Source organism: Oryza brachyantha, chromosome 3, assembly GCF_000231095.2.
Source record: "Oryza brachyantha chromosome 3, ObraRS2, whole genome shotgun sequence".
Lineage (NCBI taxonomy): Eukaryota > Viridiplantae > Streptophyta > Magnoliopsida > Poales > Poaceae > Oryza > Oryza brachyantha.
In genome coordinates this window covers 28329593-28349796 of record NC_023165.2, presented here as the reverse complement: position 1 = coordinate 28349796, position 20204 = coordinate 28329593, and the positions used below count along the sequence as shown (strand labels likewise).

The following is a 20204-nucleotide window of genomic DNA, read 5'->3' as shown; positions in this document are numbered from 1 at the left end:
GATGCCGCAATTAGTGATTTTCCTACTGTTTGGAGTTTGGGTCTTTAAGTTACTTGGATTTTGATTTCTTGCCTTTTTTTTTCTTTTGTTTATACTTATAAGTTAAAATTTAATTTTCAGCCTTCAATTTCGAGTGTATTTTAGAATTTTTTTCATCCAACTTTATTTTTCAGTCTTGTCTATTAGCAATAGATCACTAAGAACGCGTATATAAAAGTCGTATTCATAAATTATTTTTTATTTACAAATATGCTATTTGATACTCCTAAGTTTTGATCTTATGTCAGTACCTCTGCCACTAATGTCGTACCATTTATGCTTTGATTTTTATGAAAGTCACTATGTAGTTGTGCAGAAGAGTGCCCTTGTGGTTTAGTATGGCCTTATCCATGGTCCTGTAAAGCTCGCCCCTTACCGTGGTCTTGTAAAGCTTGCATGCATGCGTCTTTGAAGAGTGACAGGATGATGGTCGGCTGGTCGCCATAGTTTGGCACAGCTATGTTCAACAAAAGCATGCTACTTACACAGTGTAGTAAGATCATTGCTGATCATTGGTTCTAGTAGTTCTGTATGCATATATGGCACACAATGCATATATACATGCAGTCGAGTGGTCAAGGAAGTTTCGCGAGGCCGCGGCGGCAGATGGGGCTCCAGCCTTTGGTTCCTTCCATATTTTCCGGCGCCTTTTGTTCAAACATGGCGTTGGCATCGAAACTTTAAACAGCACCACCACCGTATCGCGTCGTCTAGCCTACAGTACTACCCCAGCAGGCAGCAGCAGCAGCAGGAGGAGGTAGATCGATGGGGAAGCCGCGGGCAAAGCAAAAGCAATGGATAAAACGAAAAGACGAGAAGCACGCACAGGCGCAGGCAGGAGAAGGTCACGCCGTCAGCCTGCCTGTACGGGCCACCGGCCATGGATCGGCCGGCCGGCAGCGGGGGAGAGGTGGATGGAGGAATGGCACAACTTGCGATGGAAGCAAAGCGAAAGGCGAGCCAATCAACGACGCCTCGGCCGGCTCTGCTCCGTGTCCACGAACACGCGCCAGTGCCATGGCCGCTTTTGGTCTCCCCCACTTCGCTCCCCTCCTCTGCCGGCCGGCGCTTCCCGCGCGTACTCGTGCTTCTTCCCGCGACATGAGCGCGCGCTTGTCATCGCGGCCGTCCGTTTTTTCCCTCCCGGGTGCGGACTGCGGAGAACAGCGGAAACGGTTGAGATCGGTACAGAAATTAATCGCTTGCCCGATCAGAAATCAATCACATTTATCAATTTAATTACTTGGTTATTAACGACTATCATACAATTTATCATAGTGAAAGAATTTAGAGAAATCTTTTATACTACCTGCACTTTATATTACAAGATAATATGATTCTAACCAAATTTACCTAAAGATAAATGAATTATATATATATATATACTCTTAAAATAACCGTATTTCTATGAAAACGAATTTAGTTCTATCTAAGTATGTAGAATTTTCGTGGCTGTATTTATCTCTACACAAAATCGTAGCGCGTCAAGCAGGAGATTCCAAGGATGATACATCTGCCACTGCCGTGTGGGGTCTCCCGTGTTAACGGGGCTACGCGAAACAGCGAAAAGCTGGAACGCGAATGAAGCGAATTGTCGACTTGTCGTCACATCTACGTACGTGTGTACATAGGCTGTGGAGCTGAAACTCCGTTTTTTTTTTGTTTGAGATGCAGTTCAGAATTCCAAACGGATCCATGGACAGGTAGTCGTGTCGGTGAAATTTGATGGGTAAAAACTTTCGTCGTATCTGCTTATAATTTAATTTTAAATTTAGAGTTGTTAAATTTGTTTTTTACATTGATATTTAAATCCCTAAGAATATAAAAGTCTTATTTATAATTAGTTTTATTTATAAATATATTGTTTGGCTCCATCACGCATTTATGACTGGTGGCCTTGTGGCTAATATCAGAATCCTGTACGAGATATCGTCGCAAATTTCGCCCGTGCATGCGATCGGGTCGATCGCAAGTAATGCAAGGCAAGAGCAAGTGTTGGAATCCAATACAATCCGACTTACTCAATTCCGGATCCCACTGTCTCGGCTCCGAACAGATTAATCATCACTGTGAAAAGGAACATACAAACACATCCCCTGCATGCTAACATGCATGCGGATTAAATTCCTCACGCTTTTGCTTTAGTTCCAACAGGCCAAAAGAAAATATCAATTGCCCCGCGGTGCACGAGATGACGGCCGCAGCCATGGATTTCTTTTACTTTTCTTAAAACATTTTAAGCTAAAGTACGTTAAGATTTATTCAAAGGTTGAACTTTTTTGCCATGTTGCTCCGGGTGATGTACAATGTTGTCAACTATTAAGTGACTATTTGGTTTAGAAAAAAAATAGCCCATAAAAATAGAAAAAGACAATGTAATAAAACTAATTTATAGCAATTTTATTGAGATGTTCAAGTGGATACACTTCTTCCTATGTATTCTCTGTATAGCTAGTAGGAAAAGAAATTTTCCTTTGTTTGTCTATAATTTATTTTGTACAAAACAAAAGTTTTTATATGAATCCAATCATCAATTTTTTTCTCTCCAAACCCAGTAAACCTGAAAAGTTAAAAAAAAACAAAAAAAAAATCGTTGCGAGGAGGCAAAAGGGCAAAACCACAGCTGTGGCAGGTAACGTTGTACGTTACGTACTCCTCCAGTAGTGTACTACCACTGTCCACTACACACGCAGGCGCAGCGGGTCACACGCACAAAGTCACAAATCTCATCGTTCGTTTTTCCCACTCGCTACTAGGCCAAGGCCGCCTCCGCGGGCGTAGGCGCGCATACGCGACGCGCGCCATTATTTGGTCTCCCTCCCTCCTCGTGCCTCCTTAAATACCGCCTCCGTCCCGTCCGCCTCCCCACCACACTCCACTGCACTCCACCCCCACTCCCCCCTCCGCCGCTCGCCGTTGCCGTTGCCGCTGCCGCTGCTAGCGAGCGAGAGCCGCCGCGCCGTGTGATGGCGTCCGCAATGACGGTGGTCGCCGCTCTGTTGGCGCTGGCGCTGGCGCTGGCGGTCTCCCCGGCGGCGGCGCGCATCCCGGGGGCGTACGGCGGCGGGGACTGGCAGAGCGCGCACGCGACGTTCTACGGCGGGAGCGACGCGTCGGGGACGATGGGCGGCGCGTGCGGGTACGGGAACCTGTACAGCCAGGGGTACGGCGTGAACAACGCGGCGCTGAGCACGGCGCTGTTCAACGAAGGGCAGAGCTGCGGCGCGTGCTTCGAGATCAAGTGCGTGAACCAGCCCGGGTGGAAGTGGTGCCACCCGGGGAGCCCCTCCATCCTCATCACCGCCACCAACTTTTGCCCGCCCAACTACGCCCTCCCCTCCGACAACGGCGGCTGGTGCAACCCTCCCCGCCCCCACTTCGACCTCGCCATGCCCATGTTCCTCCACATCGCCGAGTACCGCGCCGGCATCGTCCCCGTCTCCTACCGCCGGTACCAAAACCTCTACTCCTCTCTCATCACACCATTGTTGAAGACGACATTCGCCTTGGTTATTGGGAGCAGGAACACATTAGGGGGGTGTTTAGTTTTGGTGAAATGAAATTTTTTGCGAGTCGGAAGAAAGTTTGATCGGTATTAAAGATTTAATACCTATGTTTATGTTTTTCGATTTATCTATGTTTTTCGATTTAATACCTATCGGATATAACTGTGTATTTAGTTTTTTGATTTATTTATATTTATATTTAATATTCTATTTAGATATTAAAGATTTAATATGATATTTTTGGTTAAAAATTTTTGGAACTAAACCGGGCTTATTTTCTTGGTCCAAAGTCTTTTTTTTTTTCACGTCTTTTGAGGTGCTGCTGCTCTGCACCCTGCACTGTTCCGAGGAGAGAAGAAATCGTTCTGCGATTCGTTCCATTGTGGCCGTCGTCACGGCCGCGTCGGTTTCGGCTTCTTCTCTGCCACGGCTTTTATTACTGTTCGTTTCTTTTTGACATAAGGAGAAGTAAATAAATTTGATACGGTAGTGGCGCCTAGTGGCACGGCCAGGTGATGGATTTTCGAGTTAAGCGTGAGTGGGGGGATGGAAATTTGCACCAACGGCGGCTTTAAAAGCGGCGCGTGATACCGGCTAGAAACGCTGCTCGCTCGCCCGCTCGCTACCCGTAAAAAGTTGGCCTGGTACGTAGCTATAAATGGGGGCGTCCCGTGTCGTCCTCGCCTCGTGTCATGTCATACTGCCGTGTACCGCTGCTCGCGTTGAGCTGAACCCCAACACCCAAACTCTGCTCACCGCCTAATTGCTGTCATTTTTTGGACACATTTGGTCGTAGCAGTAGATCTCATGCTAGAGCTAGATTAACCGATTACTACATCCCCCTCCTAGATTAGTCTCTATTAGCATAGATTTTGGAGTATTCCCAGCGAGAGGGAGGGAGAGGCCCAGAGAAACATCCAACGAGTCAAGCGTGTAGTTGGGGCAGTACCAGTACGCAGTACAGTAGAATTCCGTAGGGCCAAGCTGCACGCACACACGCTTTGTTTGACCTTTTTCGCTTTCCGCTGTGTTGTCCTGACCCGGTTGGGTTGTTGGGTGAGTGCCGCCCCGTGATCCCGCCCCGTACCCCCGAAGACGAACGGACGCCCGGCGTGGAAATGGCCCATCTGCCCCTCCGTTCCTTCCATGCGATGAGAGTGGCCGGTCCCCCCTACAGCTACAGTACCGACCTGGAAAAAGCCCAGGGGCCTTCTCGTCCTTCCGTCCTGCCGCACAGCGTTACTACGCGTGAGCGCTGTGTGGCCCATCCCCCTGCTCGGCGACTGCACTCTCTCTTCTTTTGGTTTTTGGCTCGTTGCGTTGCTGCCCATTTATTTACACCTGTACCCCCCTGAAACAGTACCATGGTTGATGTGATAATTATGTGCGGTTAATGAATGCGGTGTCATTATCTGAAAAAGAGAAAATGCTGTCAACTTTACAGACTTAACGATGATGAATGAGCGATGTTAATAATGTTTATGTGGTGTGTGGATTGTTGTGTGCAGGGTGCCGTGCAGGAAGAAGGGAGGGGTGAGGTTCACGATAAACGGGTTCAGGTACTTCAACCTGGTGCTGATCACGAACGTGGCCGGCGCCGGGGACATCGTGCGGGCGAGCGTGAAGGGCGGGAGCACCGGGTGGATGCCCATGTCGCGGAACTGGGGCCAGAACTGGCAGTCCAACTCCATCCTCGTCGGCCAGGCGCTCTCCTTCCGCGTCACCGGCAGCGACCGCCGCACCTCCACCTCCTGGAACGCCGCCCCCGCCGGCTGGCAGTTCGGCCAGACCTTCGAGGGCAAGAACTTCCGCGTCTGAGACCGAGCTGCACTATACTACTACACCTTCTATATTTTTACTCTAGTAATTATTGTTTACCTTGGGTTAAGTCTGGGTGGTTCTTCTTCTTCTTCTTCGGTTGGTGATGGCCTGTCAAAGTGAGGGGCCGGCAAGAAACAGGTGGTAAAGGCTAGTAGTAGTGTCAATTAGCGTAAATTGCTACTGCTGTTACTCATCGTCATCACTAGCTGGTGGCTACTGCTAGTGGTAGTGGTAGTAGTAGTGGTGCTAGTGCATGTGTGTGGTTATGGCTACTGCTGCATTATGTTGGTTGGTGATGGATTCTGTCCATGTTTTTCCAAGGGGTTTGGTTTGGAGGGTTGGGAGGAGGCGGTTTGTGCTCAAGAGTGGCTGAAGTGGCTGCAAAGCTGCAGCTGAATTTGGGGGTGGTGAGTGTAGCCCGCAGCCGCTTTGTGCCGTGTCGTTTGTCTCTATGGCACTTGATGTTTACCATGGACTTGATTTATCATTATGGTGATTGGAGCTTGTAACGTGATTAATTGCTGCTGCTGCTGTTCCTCTCCCTCTGCGCTGTGTGATGTTCTTCGATCTTGAGCATTCAGCTTTAATGCTGGTGTGATGATTCTTGCCGTGAATGCGTTCTGTGGCGTTCCGTGAGCTGATCGATGGCCAGTGCCGAAAATACGTGAAAGGGATAAAGGTGAAAGCAAAAGTGCGATGCGAGTAGGCCTCTTTGGGGGAATGATTTTGCCCGTTGTGTACTTGTGCTGCCTCAGTTCAGATACAAGAATGCCTCATGACGGCGATGGCGTGACCGACCATTCCATTCCTGAGCAAGGCTTGCAGCATCATGCCTGGCCTTGCAAAGTTGCAATTGCCATCGGAGAGCTACTTCAGGAATGGGAGTTATCAGTCTGCATCATCATGGATTCATGGGATGCAGAAACTAAAACTGTGCATTGTCTTCCTTAAAGTCAACCTGCTGCATCGCCATCATCGGCTATGTTGGGGCCGAAATCAATGGCTTTGATTGGGATGTTAGCGGTTGACAATGTGGCTAGCCCAATAGCCGTGTGTGTGATAGATTGTTCATCTCACCGGGGATTTCGTCCCACAGACCACTTCAACATATCTGGTTAGAGAACACAACAGTAGACACCACTGACTCAAGTATGATCCAGTGATTTGTTGATCACTATGGTGCATGCTGATCAAGCATCAATGAACTACCAAGAAAAGCTTGAACCAATGAGACGGCCATGAGCCCATGATAGATTTGTAACATGAGCTCTACTTTAATGCCATGATGAGTTTCGACATACAACAGCATCCAGTTAGCTGAAGTTAAGAAGCCCATGATAAAGCACAAAAAGGACCCGTTGCCAAGAGCCTGATGACAATCAGGAATATGCACAACATATTTACAAACTACCAACTAAAGACACTCACGTTCTGCCTTGCTAATGGGAGCGGATCAATGGTTTTGGATTTGGACCAATCTTTTCCCGAGTCTCTCCCAAGCTTTTTCGACGAGGTTTGCTACTGTTCTTGCCAGCACTTGCAGTAGGGCCTTTTTTGCCTGTACCTGTGGATTCTTGATTCTTCTGTGCTGCTGGTTTCCTGTCCGCATTACTGGACTCTTGAAGCTCTTCGAGAATAGTGACCACGGCGTCCATAGAAGGCCTCATCTTAGTTTCATACGATAGGCACTCAAGAGCAAGGGTGGCAACTGTTTGTGCTCCAACATGCGAGTATTGACCTTCTAGCCTGGTATCCAGGACACGGAATATCTTGCGCTTATGTGTGAGATATGGTCGGGCCCACTCCACAAGATTGTGCTCACCCTGGGGCCGGTTCTTGTCAATGGCGCGACGACCTGACATCATCTCTAGTAGCACCACCCCAAAGCTATAGACATCACTCTTCGGGGTTAAGTGGCCTGAGAGTTGACATATTAATAGAAAGCTCAAAGGCAATACATGCACTTTTGGTACATCCATCTAAAAATAAGTTGGTGCTGTACATCACTAAATGCACACCACTGCAACACTTCCACAGTAAATAAAAGTTCAGAGGATGGGGCAGGCAACAATTTCCACATGCATTTTGCAGATAGAGATTAAATTAAGCATAAACCCATCAACACACATTTCCACATACATGATATCACCACCCCCATACCCAAAAGAAAGGAACGGTTTCTTTATATCACCACCCCACACACAAAAACGGTCATTTTATGGAGTTCAGGGAAAGCTTGCATTGGAGTGTTCGTCCCAATGTAGAACGCATTTAAAAGTCAACAAAACAAAGTGCATCCCAAAATGATATTTCCAATGCGGAGGATGCATAAAAACAAAGACCAGTTCCACACTATTAATGTGCTTATAGCTAGAGCAATTCATGTAATTTAATGTAGACAACTAGATGGTTTGTCATCGGATGAAGTTTTGGATCCAAATATCCAAAACCAGCAAACATTGAGAATATTGACAATACCCAGAACTGCAGTTCAGAGCTTACCTGTTGAAAGATATTCTGGAGCAGCATAACCATATGTTCCCATTACCCTAGTGGAAACATGGCTCTTCTCACCAACAGGACCATCCTTTGCCAATCCAAAATCAGAAAGCTTTGCTGAATAATCCTGCACAGTAAAACAATATATTCCTTACAGCAGTGATACATACAAATTAAAGTGTAGTGTATGAAAGAGTTACTTTCACTTACTGTGTCAAGCAGAATATTGGAAGTTTTGAAATCTCGATAAATAACTTTTGCCTCTGAACTGTGAAGGTAAGCTAGTCCTTTTGCAGCTCCAAGTGCAACCTTCATTCTTAGGTTCCATGAAAGAGGCTGGAAATGCGAGCCTCCTATACCATGATTCATATAGCAATTTATAAATAATGAGAAAAGGGTGAACAGTGAATGAAATATGAAGAGAATGCTTGCAGATGAGCAGTGGAACAAAGCCCTGTTTAACTTACTCCTAAAGAGATGATTTTCCAAGCTCCCACGTGGCATAAACTCATACACTAGCAGTCGATGCTCATCCTCTAAGCAATACCCAAATAGCTTCACAAGGTTGGGATGACAAAACTGACCTAGGTAATTAACTTCTGCCTACATATTGAATACTTATAGAACAAAGTTATAAAATATCCAAGAAACCTTTCAAAAGGAGGGGAAAAAGCAAGTATAATTGATTGATAAAATCTGTATTTAATGGTGTACTTCAAAGAAACAGAAATAAATGCAGGTTTGAGGGCAATACAAAATAGAAAAGCAGTCATACTCACCAACCATTCCCGATGCCCTTGCAAACTCTCCTGGTTGAGTCTTTTCACGGCAACAGCAATTCCAGTGCCAGGCTTGCAAGCAGATAATGTATTCTCATCAATCCATCCTTTATAGACAGATCCAAACCCTCCTTCACCAAGTACACTGTCAGGACGGAAGTTCCTTGTGGCTACCCTGAGATCAGTAAAACTGAAGATCTTCACATTGGCTGACTGCAGTATCTCACATTCAGTTTTTCCCATTGGAGGCATGGAAGCTGAAGACGCTCGACTGCTGCAGCCACTAAGCCTGCTCCCATCTTTAGCACCACTCCTAGAGAACATCCCTGCATATAATACATTAAATACAGTTATACTTAATGTAAAAATGCAAGCAAAGGCTACATATAGTTGTAATCTAGAAGAGGCTTTCTCTAGAAATAAGTACCAGTATTAATGTTTCCCAAGTCCACAGTATAACATTATGGTCATCATGTATAGGATGCTTTGGATGTTTAATTCTATTTTTCAGAACAAACTTTGCATAGTAATCAGGAATCAGCTAAATTAATCATCAGTTGGCCCTTCCCACAGAAGAAGAAAAAAAAACAGGTACTAACACTTATGAATGATGATATGGTCTGGATTTAAAAGTATAAAAATGATGACCTGCATAGAGCATTAGCCATGAATGCAACAGAAATGAGCAAAGTTCACAAGCAGGAACTGTCAACAAACATGCAATAGTAACCTTATTCCATCAGAAGTATGTCTGCTACCATGTAGCATGTCCAGAAAATCATATTTGTCTACCATAACTTCAGAAAAAATAAACTTCTTATTAGCAGTTATGATATAAGTCATCTAAGTTAAAATGAAAACAAAGCACCTGTCATAGAAATAAGCTAGTCTTTGTAATCACAGAGAACTTTCTAACAAGCCATATACTGTCATTTTAATAGATTCAGAACACTAAATGCTAATAAATTAGTGAACTTGAAAGAACCCATCATCAACAACCAAAGAGTGCCTGCTGTAATTGAAAAAGAGAAAAAGTGTGTGGTATTATGTCAAACCATTTCTAGGCATATAAAGCACATGATCAATTATTGACAGATAATTACTATATTGGAGCGGGAAACCAAATTAAATAAACAAGGGCAAGTAAAAAAACCAAAACCCATTCTCATAAAATAGCATCAAATTCAAACTAGGCAAGAATCTGAGAATTTTCCTCATTCCATCAATAATTTATGAAATAACACACAAGCGCAAAAACATTATCACAGTATAGAAACAAGTAGTCAAATGTGGCTGTTATTTTTATTAACAAGCTAGCCCCTAAATTCTTATGAGAGATTTTGTAAAGAGAACATGTAAATACTTTATGTCAATTGCGGATATACACAACAGAATGCCACAGAAAAGGCTATGATACCTTCGATCATCAACATAATACATCATCAGTAGCAGATTTGCTTCAATCAAATGTTACCTTTGATCGTCAACACCATACATCATAAGAAATAGGCATGCTAACTATAAGCAGTCATTATTGGAGGAAAAGCACTGGCTCAGTGGTTCTATCCAGTAGGAGTAGATGGTAGTACAACATTTACTCCAAACACAGTACTAGTTAAAGAAATCAAGCAATGAACGAAGATATCATCCCATCAATACACATAAAGAATGTACCCAGCACCTAATAATTTAAGGCCTTGGCTCCAATGGCACGACCACCTACAGAGGCTTACGGTACAGAAGCTTACTTTAGTTAAACCAGTCTTAAAAACTGGTTACAACGTCTTACGTTGGCACATAGCTTTAACAAATTGAAGCTGCCAAAGTAGCTTAAGAGTTGAAATCATTTAGTCAAATCTATCAATTGGATCGTGAGACTATGCCTAATTGCCTAGCTAACAACTAACAAGCCAAATCATCCAAACAAGGTCGTAGTCGTTTATTCACCTATGTTGCTAAAACGGCAATCAAATTATCCAGAAGATAACACAGCACAAATGTTCATCCTTCTGCAACCAAGCCCGACCACCTTAAACAATAAGATTCATACTTGTGATTTCCACCAGAATCACCATAAACTAATTGTACATGCCATCACATCACATATCACGAACAACAGTCCGAGTAAAATGGAAACGGATTGAACGAAGCACGCATCTACGCGATTGAAGCCTGCCCCGAATAGGATCACACGTCAAGCAAACAAGCAAACGAGCATCAACCAGGCAAGCAAGCAAGCACGCAAGCAGCGAGAGGAGAGGATCGCCGAAGTACCTGAGGCTCCCGGGTGCGGGCTCCCATCCTTGATCCGCGCGCCCCAGCCCCAGCAATTCCCCATCCCCTCCACGCACATCAAGCCACCCAACTCAGTCGCCCAACCAGGATCAAACCAGCAGCAGCAGTAGCCCTCCCGTCCCGACCCGGCGGCGCCGCATGGAAAGGGAAGAAGAGAATTCCAGCTAGGGTTTGGAGAAGAGGGTTATCTATCTATATAGCGACGCGACGAGGTGGCCGTGGGGCGCGTGAGGGGAGGGGGAGGGTGAGCAAGCTCGGGGAGCGAGAGAGAGAGAGAGAGAGAGAGCGGGGTTAATGGCGGAGCAAGGGAAGCGTGCGGCGTGGAGGGGGCGGGGAGGGGAGAGAGGAGGCGGCCCGCGCAGCCACGCCGCTGCCGCTGCTGCTGCTGCCCGCGTGGCGTGCGTGCGTCCGGGGCTTGGCTTCTTCCGGGGAAGAAGAAAAGTGGGCTTGGTGCTGCGCGGCGCGGCCACCGCGCCCGCCCGGAGAGGCGCCGTCGTGCTTGGTGTGTGAGGCTGCCGCGCGGGGACCACCCGCCTTCGGGTTCGACGATTTTTTACTTTTTACCGCCTCGCCTCTCTCTGAGTTTTACTGGCTTACTGCGAGTGAAGCGGAGGAAGTAGTGTGCGTGGGTGCGACGTCGTAGGCGTGGGCTTTTGGGCTTTTGGCCCGTTCAGGAAGACGATATATATTTTCAGGCGACGAATCTCGTCGCCACGAGACGAAATAAATTATAAACCAAATAATATCAGTTGATATTAGATAATATTAATCATCTAGTATGATCTAGTACCATCACCGTGAAACAATATGGAGGACATGAGCGAGTGTGGGTGAGAGCGTTGACAGCAAAAGAGCATAGAGTAGCGACGCCTCACACTCTGGAGTCTGTGCGTAGGGATTCATGTTCAAGACAAGAGTCTGTTGGTTTTTTTGTATGTTTTTGTGGTGGCAAAAAATATTGCTTGAACACGTACAGAGAACATTTCACGAGCAGATCTCTCCATCTCCAGGACTCCGCGCACACGCGAACGATGTGAGCGACAGCAGCAGTGGGTGGGTGGGTAGGGGGTGGACTCGTCTCCGGCCGTCGCGATGGCGGCCACTGTCTGGCCGCTCTCCCCCGTCGCCAACCTCCTCCCCGCCTCTCTCTCGCAGTCTCGCTAACCCTCCTCCTCGTCTCCCTCGTAACCTCCAGCCCCTGAACCCCTCCCCCATCGTTTTACTCATGTCATCTCTCCCTTGCGTGCGTAGGTGGTTGTGTTGGTGCTGGGCGCCGCCGCCATCTTCTTTGAGCACATCCAGAAGATTGGATGAATGCACTCATAAACGCTTCCGTAACTACCCAATCATGTCGCTGTTTACTCTGGCGATCTGCTTGTTTTTGTTTTGACTGGCATGTGTTGTTCTGGATCTCTCGCCCGTAGGCTAGAGAGGACTGCAGTATCGTCCACCTTCTTCAAGGACCCAATTCACTCAACAAGGTGCGCGAGGAATTCTGTTTACTCATTCCAATTTGAGTATTCGTTTCTCTTCTTTACTCGCTTGAAATTGAGTGCATAGGATGTTTGATGGTGTGCACGTTAGGTGCCCTCTTCCTCCAAAAGAAGAAACTCCATCAATGGTGTGTTTTTGTTGGGACATTTAACTTTTTGTCACTCTTAGAAATGACACCTAACATATTTGTCACCCGCTATCTATGACATGTAAGCCCTCATATGTTTATGACATGTGGGCCTAGTGACAAATATGTTAGTACCATTTTTAAGAATGGCAAAAAATTAATTATTCTTTTTTTTGTTCTATCAGATTTTTCATGTTGTGGTATATTGTGCTTTTCCTCGCTTAATGCAGAGGAAATGGTATCGAAATTTTCAAATGAAAGGCTTCCACCTTGTAGTTTTATTGACCGCTGGTCCTGGGACCAGAGATACACAGTTTTTTTTTCCTTCTCAAACATGAGGTGTGCCATTAATTCTTGTGTGCAGTTCGCTTTGGCAGCATGCTACTCCTTTCGTTTCATAATATAAGATGTTTGACTTTTTTACTTACAATATTTAACTATTTATATTATTTAAAAAATTATGAAAATATCATTTATTTTGCTCGTTACTTACTTTATTATCAAAAGAACTTTAAGCACGACTTGTTATTTTTATATTTGTACTAAATTTTTGAATAAGACGAATGGTCAAACATCATAAAAAAAGTCAAACATCTTATATTACGAAACGGAGGTAGTATTAACTAAATTCCATTTTCTTATTAGGTTTCAATAATGTTTACACGAGCTGCTGCAAGGAAACTTTTTACAAATATCAGATTGAAGATGTCCCGTTGTTGTTATGTTTTCTAAATATTGTCAGGCTTCTGGTATTTATCAAATCCTATTGCAAGGCTAAAGTTGATGGTGGTAGGTGATTTTTTTTTTCTGTTTCCCTTCTTTCTCTTTTTGTGTGTAAGCAGGTGGTGCTTTGATGTTGAGCTTGTCTACCTATGCAAACACCTCCGGATCCCAATGGCTGAAGTATCCGTAAACTGGACTGAAATACCTGGATCCTGACAAGCATCCTGCATACGGTATTTGAGTTCCTGCTGATCAAAGTAGGTTATGGACTGGGCATATGGAAAATCTACTCATAGACCATATGCACCATGTGCTGACAATCACCATAGCTTATCATCACTGGACTGTACACCAAGCCTAGGCTCACATGTAAAAATTTTCCAAGATTTTTACCTAGAAGGAATCCATTTGTGGCAATCATAGAGTTTAACAAACATAGATCACATGTATTGTTCCTTCTGATAAGTTCTTTAATCCTTTTCCATTTTTGATGTTTGATTCTGATGGGCTTGTCTTGTTCCAAAACTTTTGGCTTCAAGGCGTGAAGCAGTAACTATGTGTGTGGCACACTGTCATAAATTACCTTTTGAGTAATAAGAACAATGGGTGATTGTTTGGCTTTTTTTAACATATTTGTAAACGAAAAATAGTTTACAAATAAAACTTTTATGTATGTATTTTTAGCGATCTAAAAGTCAACACTGAAAAATAAATTATGATAAACCCCCACCCTTCAAAAAAATCAACTCCAAATTTAAGTTTGAAAATTTAAATTTGGTTTATATGTATAAACAGAAGTGAAAAGATGAGGGTGCAAGCTATGTGGACACTCTAAAATGGACCATTTGCAAAATTTAGGAAGAGAGCTACCAATCGAAAATTATTGTATTCCCTTTGTTCCTCAATATAAGTACTCCGATATTGTTATGCAAATTGTGATTAAGAAGAAAGTGTATTTTTATGCTCAATAAATATGGAACAGATATAAATATAATGTGAGGTGGAGATAAAGATGTGAATAAATCGAAATATGAAATAATTGATATGATAAATAGAATTGTAAATAGTGCTATAATGAATAAATGTATAAAATATAATGGATAGAGACATAATGGTAGGTGAAGATAAAGATGTGAACAAATTTAAACACAAATAAATTGATGTGATAAATAATATTGTAAACAAAGCTAAAATAAAATGAATAGATGTATATAATGATAGTATAGGAGGATGAGATGTGAATAAATTTTAATGACGGTGACAATTAATATTATGAATGATATTGGTTGAGAAGAAAAGATAGATACATGATTTCAATGGTGGAAGCTTGCGATTGGTTGAAAAAAAAGAGATAGGTGTAAGTATTGTTATACTTTAAAAACAAATTTTGAAATACTACTATAGCACTGTTTAGATCCATTTAGAATAGCAAATGACAAATGACAAAAGTTTTGGTGATAAAAGTTTTGGCATTGTATTTTTGCAAGTTGGTGTTTAGAGACATGTAAAAGTTGCTTTTTTTTGGCAAAAGTGAGAGGTGGTCCGCGTCCCTATGCACTTTTTGATGAAATTTGCTACTCTAGACTACCAAATGCCAAATGCAAAGTTGTCATTTTCTTACCCTAGTGTTTAGATCCATTTGCCAAAAATTGCTCCAAAATGGCAAAATTTTTGCCATATTGAAGGATCTAAACAGGGCCTATATAGAGAAAGTAGCACTTGCAAAAAGAAAAATCAAATAAATGAAAAATGTTTGCCTAGAATTTGCTGATTTCCAAAAATGCAAGATGGAGTCAAAATCGAACCGCCCTGTCTCAGCGCGCCCATCCTTTGGAGCTGATGCCGCCTCCGCCTCCACCTTCTCCAGTCCCCCTCCCGCCGGCTCCGCGCCACCCGCCGTCCGCGGCGCGCGCCGCCGAGCAGCATTGCCTCCGCCTCCTTGCGCTCTCCTCGACGCTCGCGTCCCTTCTCCAGTCGGTCGCCTTCCTCCTCAAGTCCGGCCTCCACTCCAGCACGCTCGTCCTCACCAGGCTCTTCGCCTCGTCCGCCTCCGCCGCGCCCGCGCTGCTCGAGCCCCTCGTCGCCGCGCTCCTCCGCCCCTCCGTCCCGCTCGACGCCTTCCTCGTCAACACGCTCATCCGCGCCCACGCCACCTCCCCGATCCCCTCCGTCCGCCTCCGCGCCGCGTCCTTCTTCCCCCTCATGCTCCGCGCCGCGGTCGTTCCCAACAAGTTCACCTTCCCCTTCCTCCTCAAGGCGTGCGCGGCGCTCCCGGGATCCCCGGCCGTTGGACTCCAAGCCCATGCCGCTGCTCTCAAGTTCGGGTTCGCGGCGGATCAGTACGCCTCGAACACTCTCATACACATGTATTCCTGCTTTGGCGCTGGATTCCTTGGCGACGCGCGAAATGTGTTTGATAGAATGCCCAGGGAGAGTGCCGTTACCTGGAGTGCCATGATCGGTGGGTATGTGCGTGGGGGGCTGTCGACTGATGCCATCGAGCTCTTTAGGGAGATGCAGGCCAATGGTGTACGTGCGGATGAGGTGACAGTGATTGGAGTCCTGGCGGCTGCCACAGATTTGGGCGCACTTGAGCTTGCTCGTTGGGTCCGAGGCTTTGTGGAGAGAGAGGGGATTGAGAAATCTGTGACTCTGTGCAATGCACTGATCGACACACTAGCCAAGTGCGGAGATGTGGATGGGGCAGTGGCTGTGTTTGAGGGGATGGAGCGGCGGAGTGTTGTATCATGGACATCAGTGATTGATGCACTTGCGATGGAGGGTCGTGGGAAGGAGGCTGTACAGGTATTTGAGGAGATGAAGGTTGCAGGTGTGCGGCCTGATGATGTTGCCTTCATTGGGGTGCTCACAGCATGCAGCCATGCTGGAATGGTGGATGAAGGTTGTGACTACTTTGATGCTATGAAGACGGAGTATGGCATTGAGCCTAAGATTGAGCACTATGGTTGCATGGTTGACATGTTTGGTCGTGTTGGCATGGTTGAGCGGGCGATGGAATTTGTCCGTACAATGCCTATGCAACCCAACCCAATAATATGGCGATCACTTGTTTCTGCTTGTCGTGCTCATGGTCGCCTTGAACTAGGTGAAAGAATCACAAGGAGCCTTCTTAACGAGTACCCAGCTCATGAGGCTAACTATGTCATGCTTTCAAATGTCTTTGCATTGACACAGAGATGGAAGGAGAAGTCAGAGATTAGGAGAGAGATGAGCAAGAAAGGAATCAAGAAGGTGCCAGGCTGCAGTGTCGTTGAACTTGATGGAGAGATCCATGAGTTCATAGCTGGAGATGAGTCTCATCCACAGTACAAGGAGATATACAGGATGGTTGAGGAGATGGCAAGAGAGCTAAGGCGCATTGGGCACATCGCAGCTACATCAGAGGTCTTACTTGATCTTGATGAGGAAGATAAGGAGGGTGCACTTCAGTGGCACAGTGAGAAGCTGGCAATTGCATTTGCGCTACTGAAAACTCCCCCTGGAGCACAGGTCAGGGTGGTAAAAAACCTACGTATATGCTCAGATTGTCATGCAGCAATAAAGTGCATTTCACAGGTTTATCATCGGGAGATTTTAGTGCGTGATCGGAGTCGTTTCCATCGCTTCAAGGATGGTTCCTGCTCATGCAAGGATTTCTGGTGACGAAATTGTGTTTCACAAGGTTATTCTGTTTTGGACACGATGTTAATGCGTGTTTTGGGGAGCTTCTGCATTGCAACACAAAGGCTTTCCACACGAAAATGTGATGGTTATTCAAGGATGATGCAAGGAGCATTGAATTATCTATTTAAGGTACTTCACCTTGTGAACTGAGTTTTATTGATACACGCTCTTTCCTTTTGGATCAGTGGACATGATAATTCAGACCTTTATGCAGATGCAATGTATACAAAGATACGCAATTCTTCTGCATGTTCCCTAAAAAATGTACTGTATGCACATCTGTAGTTTTTTGCTTCGAAATTATCCAAAGGTTCTAAAAGGCCTAGAGAAACACCAACAGAAATCCTTGTGATGCTAATCTGTGGGTAGTCCAACATATTTATACAGTGCACAATCAGAAAGTGTGTTTTTGGTTTCCATAGAGTATCGTAATATATGATTACCACAATTCTAATGCACAAGCTTCATCTTATGTTAAACCATGCATAAGCTTCACATGGCAGTTTGGAATCTCCATGATAAGCACAGGTTAATTGCAAAAATAAATTAGGTCATCTTCAAGTGCACAGATGCTTGGAGGGTTTCCTCCCAGCTTTATATTTACTCTGATGGCCTTCTTTTTAATATAATTTTGTAGGTAATTTTGCTCCAAGCGTGCACGGGGTTTATAATTCTTTATTTAGGCCATGCATAAACATGTACTGACTATTTTTGCTTTGATTTTGCAGGAAATGTCACTAATAATCATTAACGATTGAATTTTTCTTTCCTACATACTGCAATAGGTTGGATTGAGCATTCCTGAGGCATATCGTTAAATCTTGATTTTTAAACTATGCGAATAAATGGATTCAGCCTGCAGCCTGCATGAATTGGGATCTCTGTTGGGACTGTACTGGTACTAGCTCTATGGCCTGAAGGAGGGTTCCTGCTGCAAAGAATTCTAGTGATGGAACCAGGATATAACAAATTGTGGCATACCAAGGAGAGTGCTAAGACTTTTGACCGACAAGCAAGCTATGTTTGGAGTGGTGGGAATTTGGAACTAGAATGGCGACATTTTACATGGGGCCCAAACTGGAGTTACAGGATGACATATGAGTTTAGATGGGCAGAGTTCGGTGGTTTCTGTCAGACATGAGATATGAAATCATTTGAGAAAGCCACTGACATATAAATTTCCTCCTTAATTTGAACGAAGACAAATGGTAGCAAGTTATGCAAAAACACAAGAAGGGACAGATGGTGACAAAGGATGGCCATTTCATGGCTTATCGATGCGTTCAAATTAATTTTTCCATGAACAAAAGTCAACCTGTCGAAATATTCCGCATCTCAGCCAAGCTCCCCATGGTATGTACAAAGCTGCGGAGTTGATCTGTCTCAATGTCACACTTCAAAATATCTTTCAGGACTAAGGTTTCGAGAACTTTGAAGCCCTGTTGCCTAGCTTCCGCGAGGACATCAGCTCCGTGAGCCAGCCATTTCATGCTTTTGATGTCTCGTCTTTTGCTCGGAGAAGGTGATAACATGGCTTCTCGGAGTCTCTTCTCTAATTCTTGGATCTCCCGGCTTTCTGTTGCTTCAGCTAGGAGAGCACCATCTACCTCAGCGATCACGGCAGCGTTATGAAAATTGTCCTCTCCGACAAGGGCCCGCTTTTGCATCAGAAGCTGCCGGCTTTCTGTTGGCTCAGCTAGGGAAACACCGGCGACCTCAGGGGCCACGACGGCGTTATGCGAAACTTTTCTGGTGGACTCACAGGCTCGCTTTAGCTCCGGTGAGGTCTCTAGCTGGAGCAACGCTATGAACTTCCCGATGTTCGCCGCTGGCTTCTCCAGCGCCTCCACTGTGCTGTCCATGCCTGACAGTGCCTTTCTTGTGGGCGACAGAGCAGTAGTAGACACAGAAGTAGAGCTGCTTCTCCCTGCCTTCTCCTCCTGCTGCTGTTGCTGGTCATTGGCGTGCTGACGAGCGGCTTCGTCGACCTTGGAAGACAAGGAGAACCTCCTCGCCACGGGAGGTGTCCTCTTTGAGCTTGTCCCGCCACTGGATCAGCGTGGCGCTCTCGATGGCGCGCTTCTCTGACACCTCCATCGTGCTGCGGATTTTGATCCAGCAGCATCTCCAGCCGCTGGGGCCTCTCGGCGGCTGTCTGTTGATTAAAGTTCTCGAGGATCCACGACCACGGCGGTCACTGCGGTGGCGATAGAGCCGATCACCTCTTCTGTCATGGCTGAAGCGCAAACAGGGTACGCTACTGATCACGATTCACAACTGTGATAACAGATTGTTTCTTTATTTCGAATGACTATACTGGCTGAAGGATTTGATAGGGACTGGATAAGACAAACTAGGCGTGCCATTGTTGTTGGTTTCACCGTAAGGCCGACCTCCAATAAGATTTTTAATGGCGGAAATGGGCTGGCCGTGTGTCTTTTTTTTTAGCAATTCTCATCGATTTAAGAGCCTAATGATCTAAAAACTCAAAACTCAAGTAAATGGCAATTTTGTTGGCCCTTTTACAGATGCACAACACGGCGCTCACATCACGTACACACGGAACTACACGAGGAAATGAAGTTCGTTCCACGGGCACAGGCCAACCAAGAAGTTGAAACATGGCATGCCCCATGCCAACCAGTCCACAGTACGCGCGAAGAGGTAAAGATCATCTGCTGTCACACGGCCAGCTCTTCCGTCGACGTCGCTGCCGGAGAAGACGTTGCCAACGACGACGTTGCCCCTCCGCTCGGCCTCCCGCAGGACGGCCGCCCACCGTGCCATCCATACGAGATCTTCCAGGTTTCTTTCATCGACCATCTTCGCAGCTCTGCCCATACCAGCCAGCACTTGCCGTAGCATTCCGGTGAGCTCCCACTTCTCCTTCACTAGCGCATCTCCATTTTCGGCCAGTGAGATGTCCATCATCTGCGCAACGACGCTGTCGCTCGCGTCGGCTTCCTTCTTGGTTCTGCAGGCTGATCTCTGCCTCGGCAATGTCAGCGTGGAACGTATGGCACTACCTGCCTTACGGAGGCACTTGAATTCTAGTCCAGTTTGCTTCATTCTTTTGGCAGGCCTCTGCTCCAGCTTCGGTGATACCTCCAGGTGCAGCAAGATTACGAACTCCTGGATATCCGGAGACAGCTTCTCCAGCCTTTCCAGCGAGCTGTTCAGCTTCTCCATGTCTTCGTCGCTGTAGAAGAGCGCCCTTGTGGCGCCGTGCATCCGCCT

The 20204-nt window shown here is 45.6% G+C and overlaps 3 protein-coding genes across 4 annotated transcripts; 2 read left to right on the top strand and 1 right to left on the bottom strand.

The window, feature by feature from the left end:
• The first annotated feature begins 2917 nt into the window (after nucleotides 1-2917).
• LOC102712151 (expansin-A7) lies at nucleotides 2918-5875 on the top strand. The gene is made up of 2 exons (XM_040522372.1): nucleotides 2918-3490; nucleotides 5054-5875. The coding sequence occupies exons 1-2, from the start codon at nucleotides 3006-3008 to the stop codon at nucleotides 5361-5363; spliced, it is 795 nt and encodes a 264-aa protein (XP_040378306.1). The 5' UTR covers nucleotides 2918-3005; the 3' UTR covers nucleotides 5364-5875.
• Nucleotides 5876-6618: 743 nt separating this feature from the next.
• On the bottom strand, nucleotides 6619-11405 carry LOC102711870 (receptor-like cytoplasmic kinase 176). 2 transcript variants are annotated; one of them, XM_006650746.3, is made up of 6 exons: nucleotides 10919-11398; nucleotides 8645-8970; nucleotides 8333-8468; nucleotides 8076-8218; nucleotides 7869-7992; nucleotides 6619-7284 (listed from the first exon to the last, which is right to left on the bottom strand). In XM_006650746.3, exons 1-6 carry the CDS (start codon nucleotides 10995-10997, stop codon nucleotides 6806-6808), a joined length of 1287 nt encoding a protein of 428 aa, XP_006650809.2. In that variant the 5' UTR covers nucleotides 10998-11398; the 3' UTR covers nucleotides 6619-6805. The 2 variants fall into 2 exon arrangements, with proteins under 2 accessions (XP_006650809.2, XP_015691035.1); XM_015835549.2 differs by having other exon boundaries at nucleotides 8076-8468; nucleotides 10919-11405.
• Nucleotides 11406-15122: 3717 nt separating this feature from the next.
• Nucleotides 15123-19390, top strand: LOC102714003 (pentatricopeptide repeat-containing protein At5g48910-like). Its single transcript, XM_006651903.3, has 2 exons — nucleotides 15123-17096; nucleotides 17696-19390. The coding sequence occupies exon 1, from the start codon at nucleotides 15123-15125 to the stop codon at nucleotides 16944-16946; it is 1824 nt and encodes a 607-aa protein (XP_006651966.1). The 3' UTR covers nucleotides 16947-17096; nucleotides 17696-19390.
• Nucleotides 19391-20204: the final 814 nt, after the last annotated feature.

Bases quoted from the DNA above. Each gene is read 5' to 3' on its own strand.
- LOC102714003 (XM_006651903.3), top strand. From the start codon at position 15,123: ATGCCGCCTCCGCCTCCACCTTCTCCAGTCCCCCTCCCGCCGGCTCCG.
- LOC102711870 (XM_015835549.2), bottom strand. From the start codon at position 10,997: ATGTGCGTGGAGGGGATGGGGAATTGCTGGGGCTGGGGCGCGCGGATC. The intron at 8,971-10,918 runs GTACTTCGGCGA...TATTATATGCAG, and splicing joins CCCGCACCCGGGAGCCTCAG to GGATGTTCTCTAGGAGTGGT. The intron at 7,993-8,075 runs GTAAGTGAAAGT...TTTACTGTGCAG, and splicing joins CCAATATTCTGCTTGACACA to GATTATTCAGCAAAGCTTTC.
- LOC102712151 (XM_040522372.1), top strand. From the start codon at position 3,006: ATGGCGTCCGCAATGACGGTGGTCGCCGCTCTGTTGGCGCTGGCGCTG. The intron at 3,491-5,053 runs GTACCAAAACCT...TGTTGTGTGCAG, and splicing joins GTCCCCGTCTCCTACCGCCG to GGTGCCGTGCAGGAAGAAGG.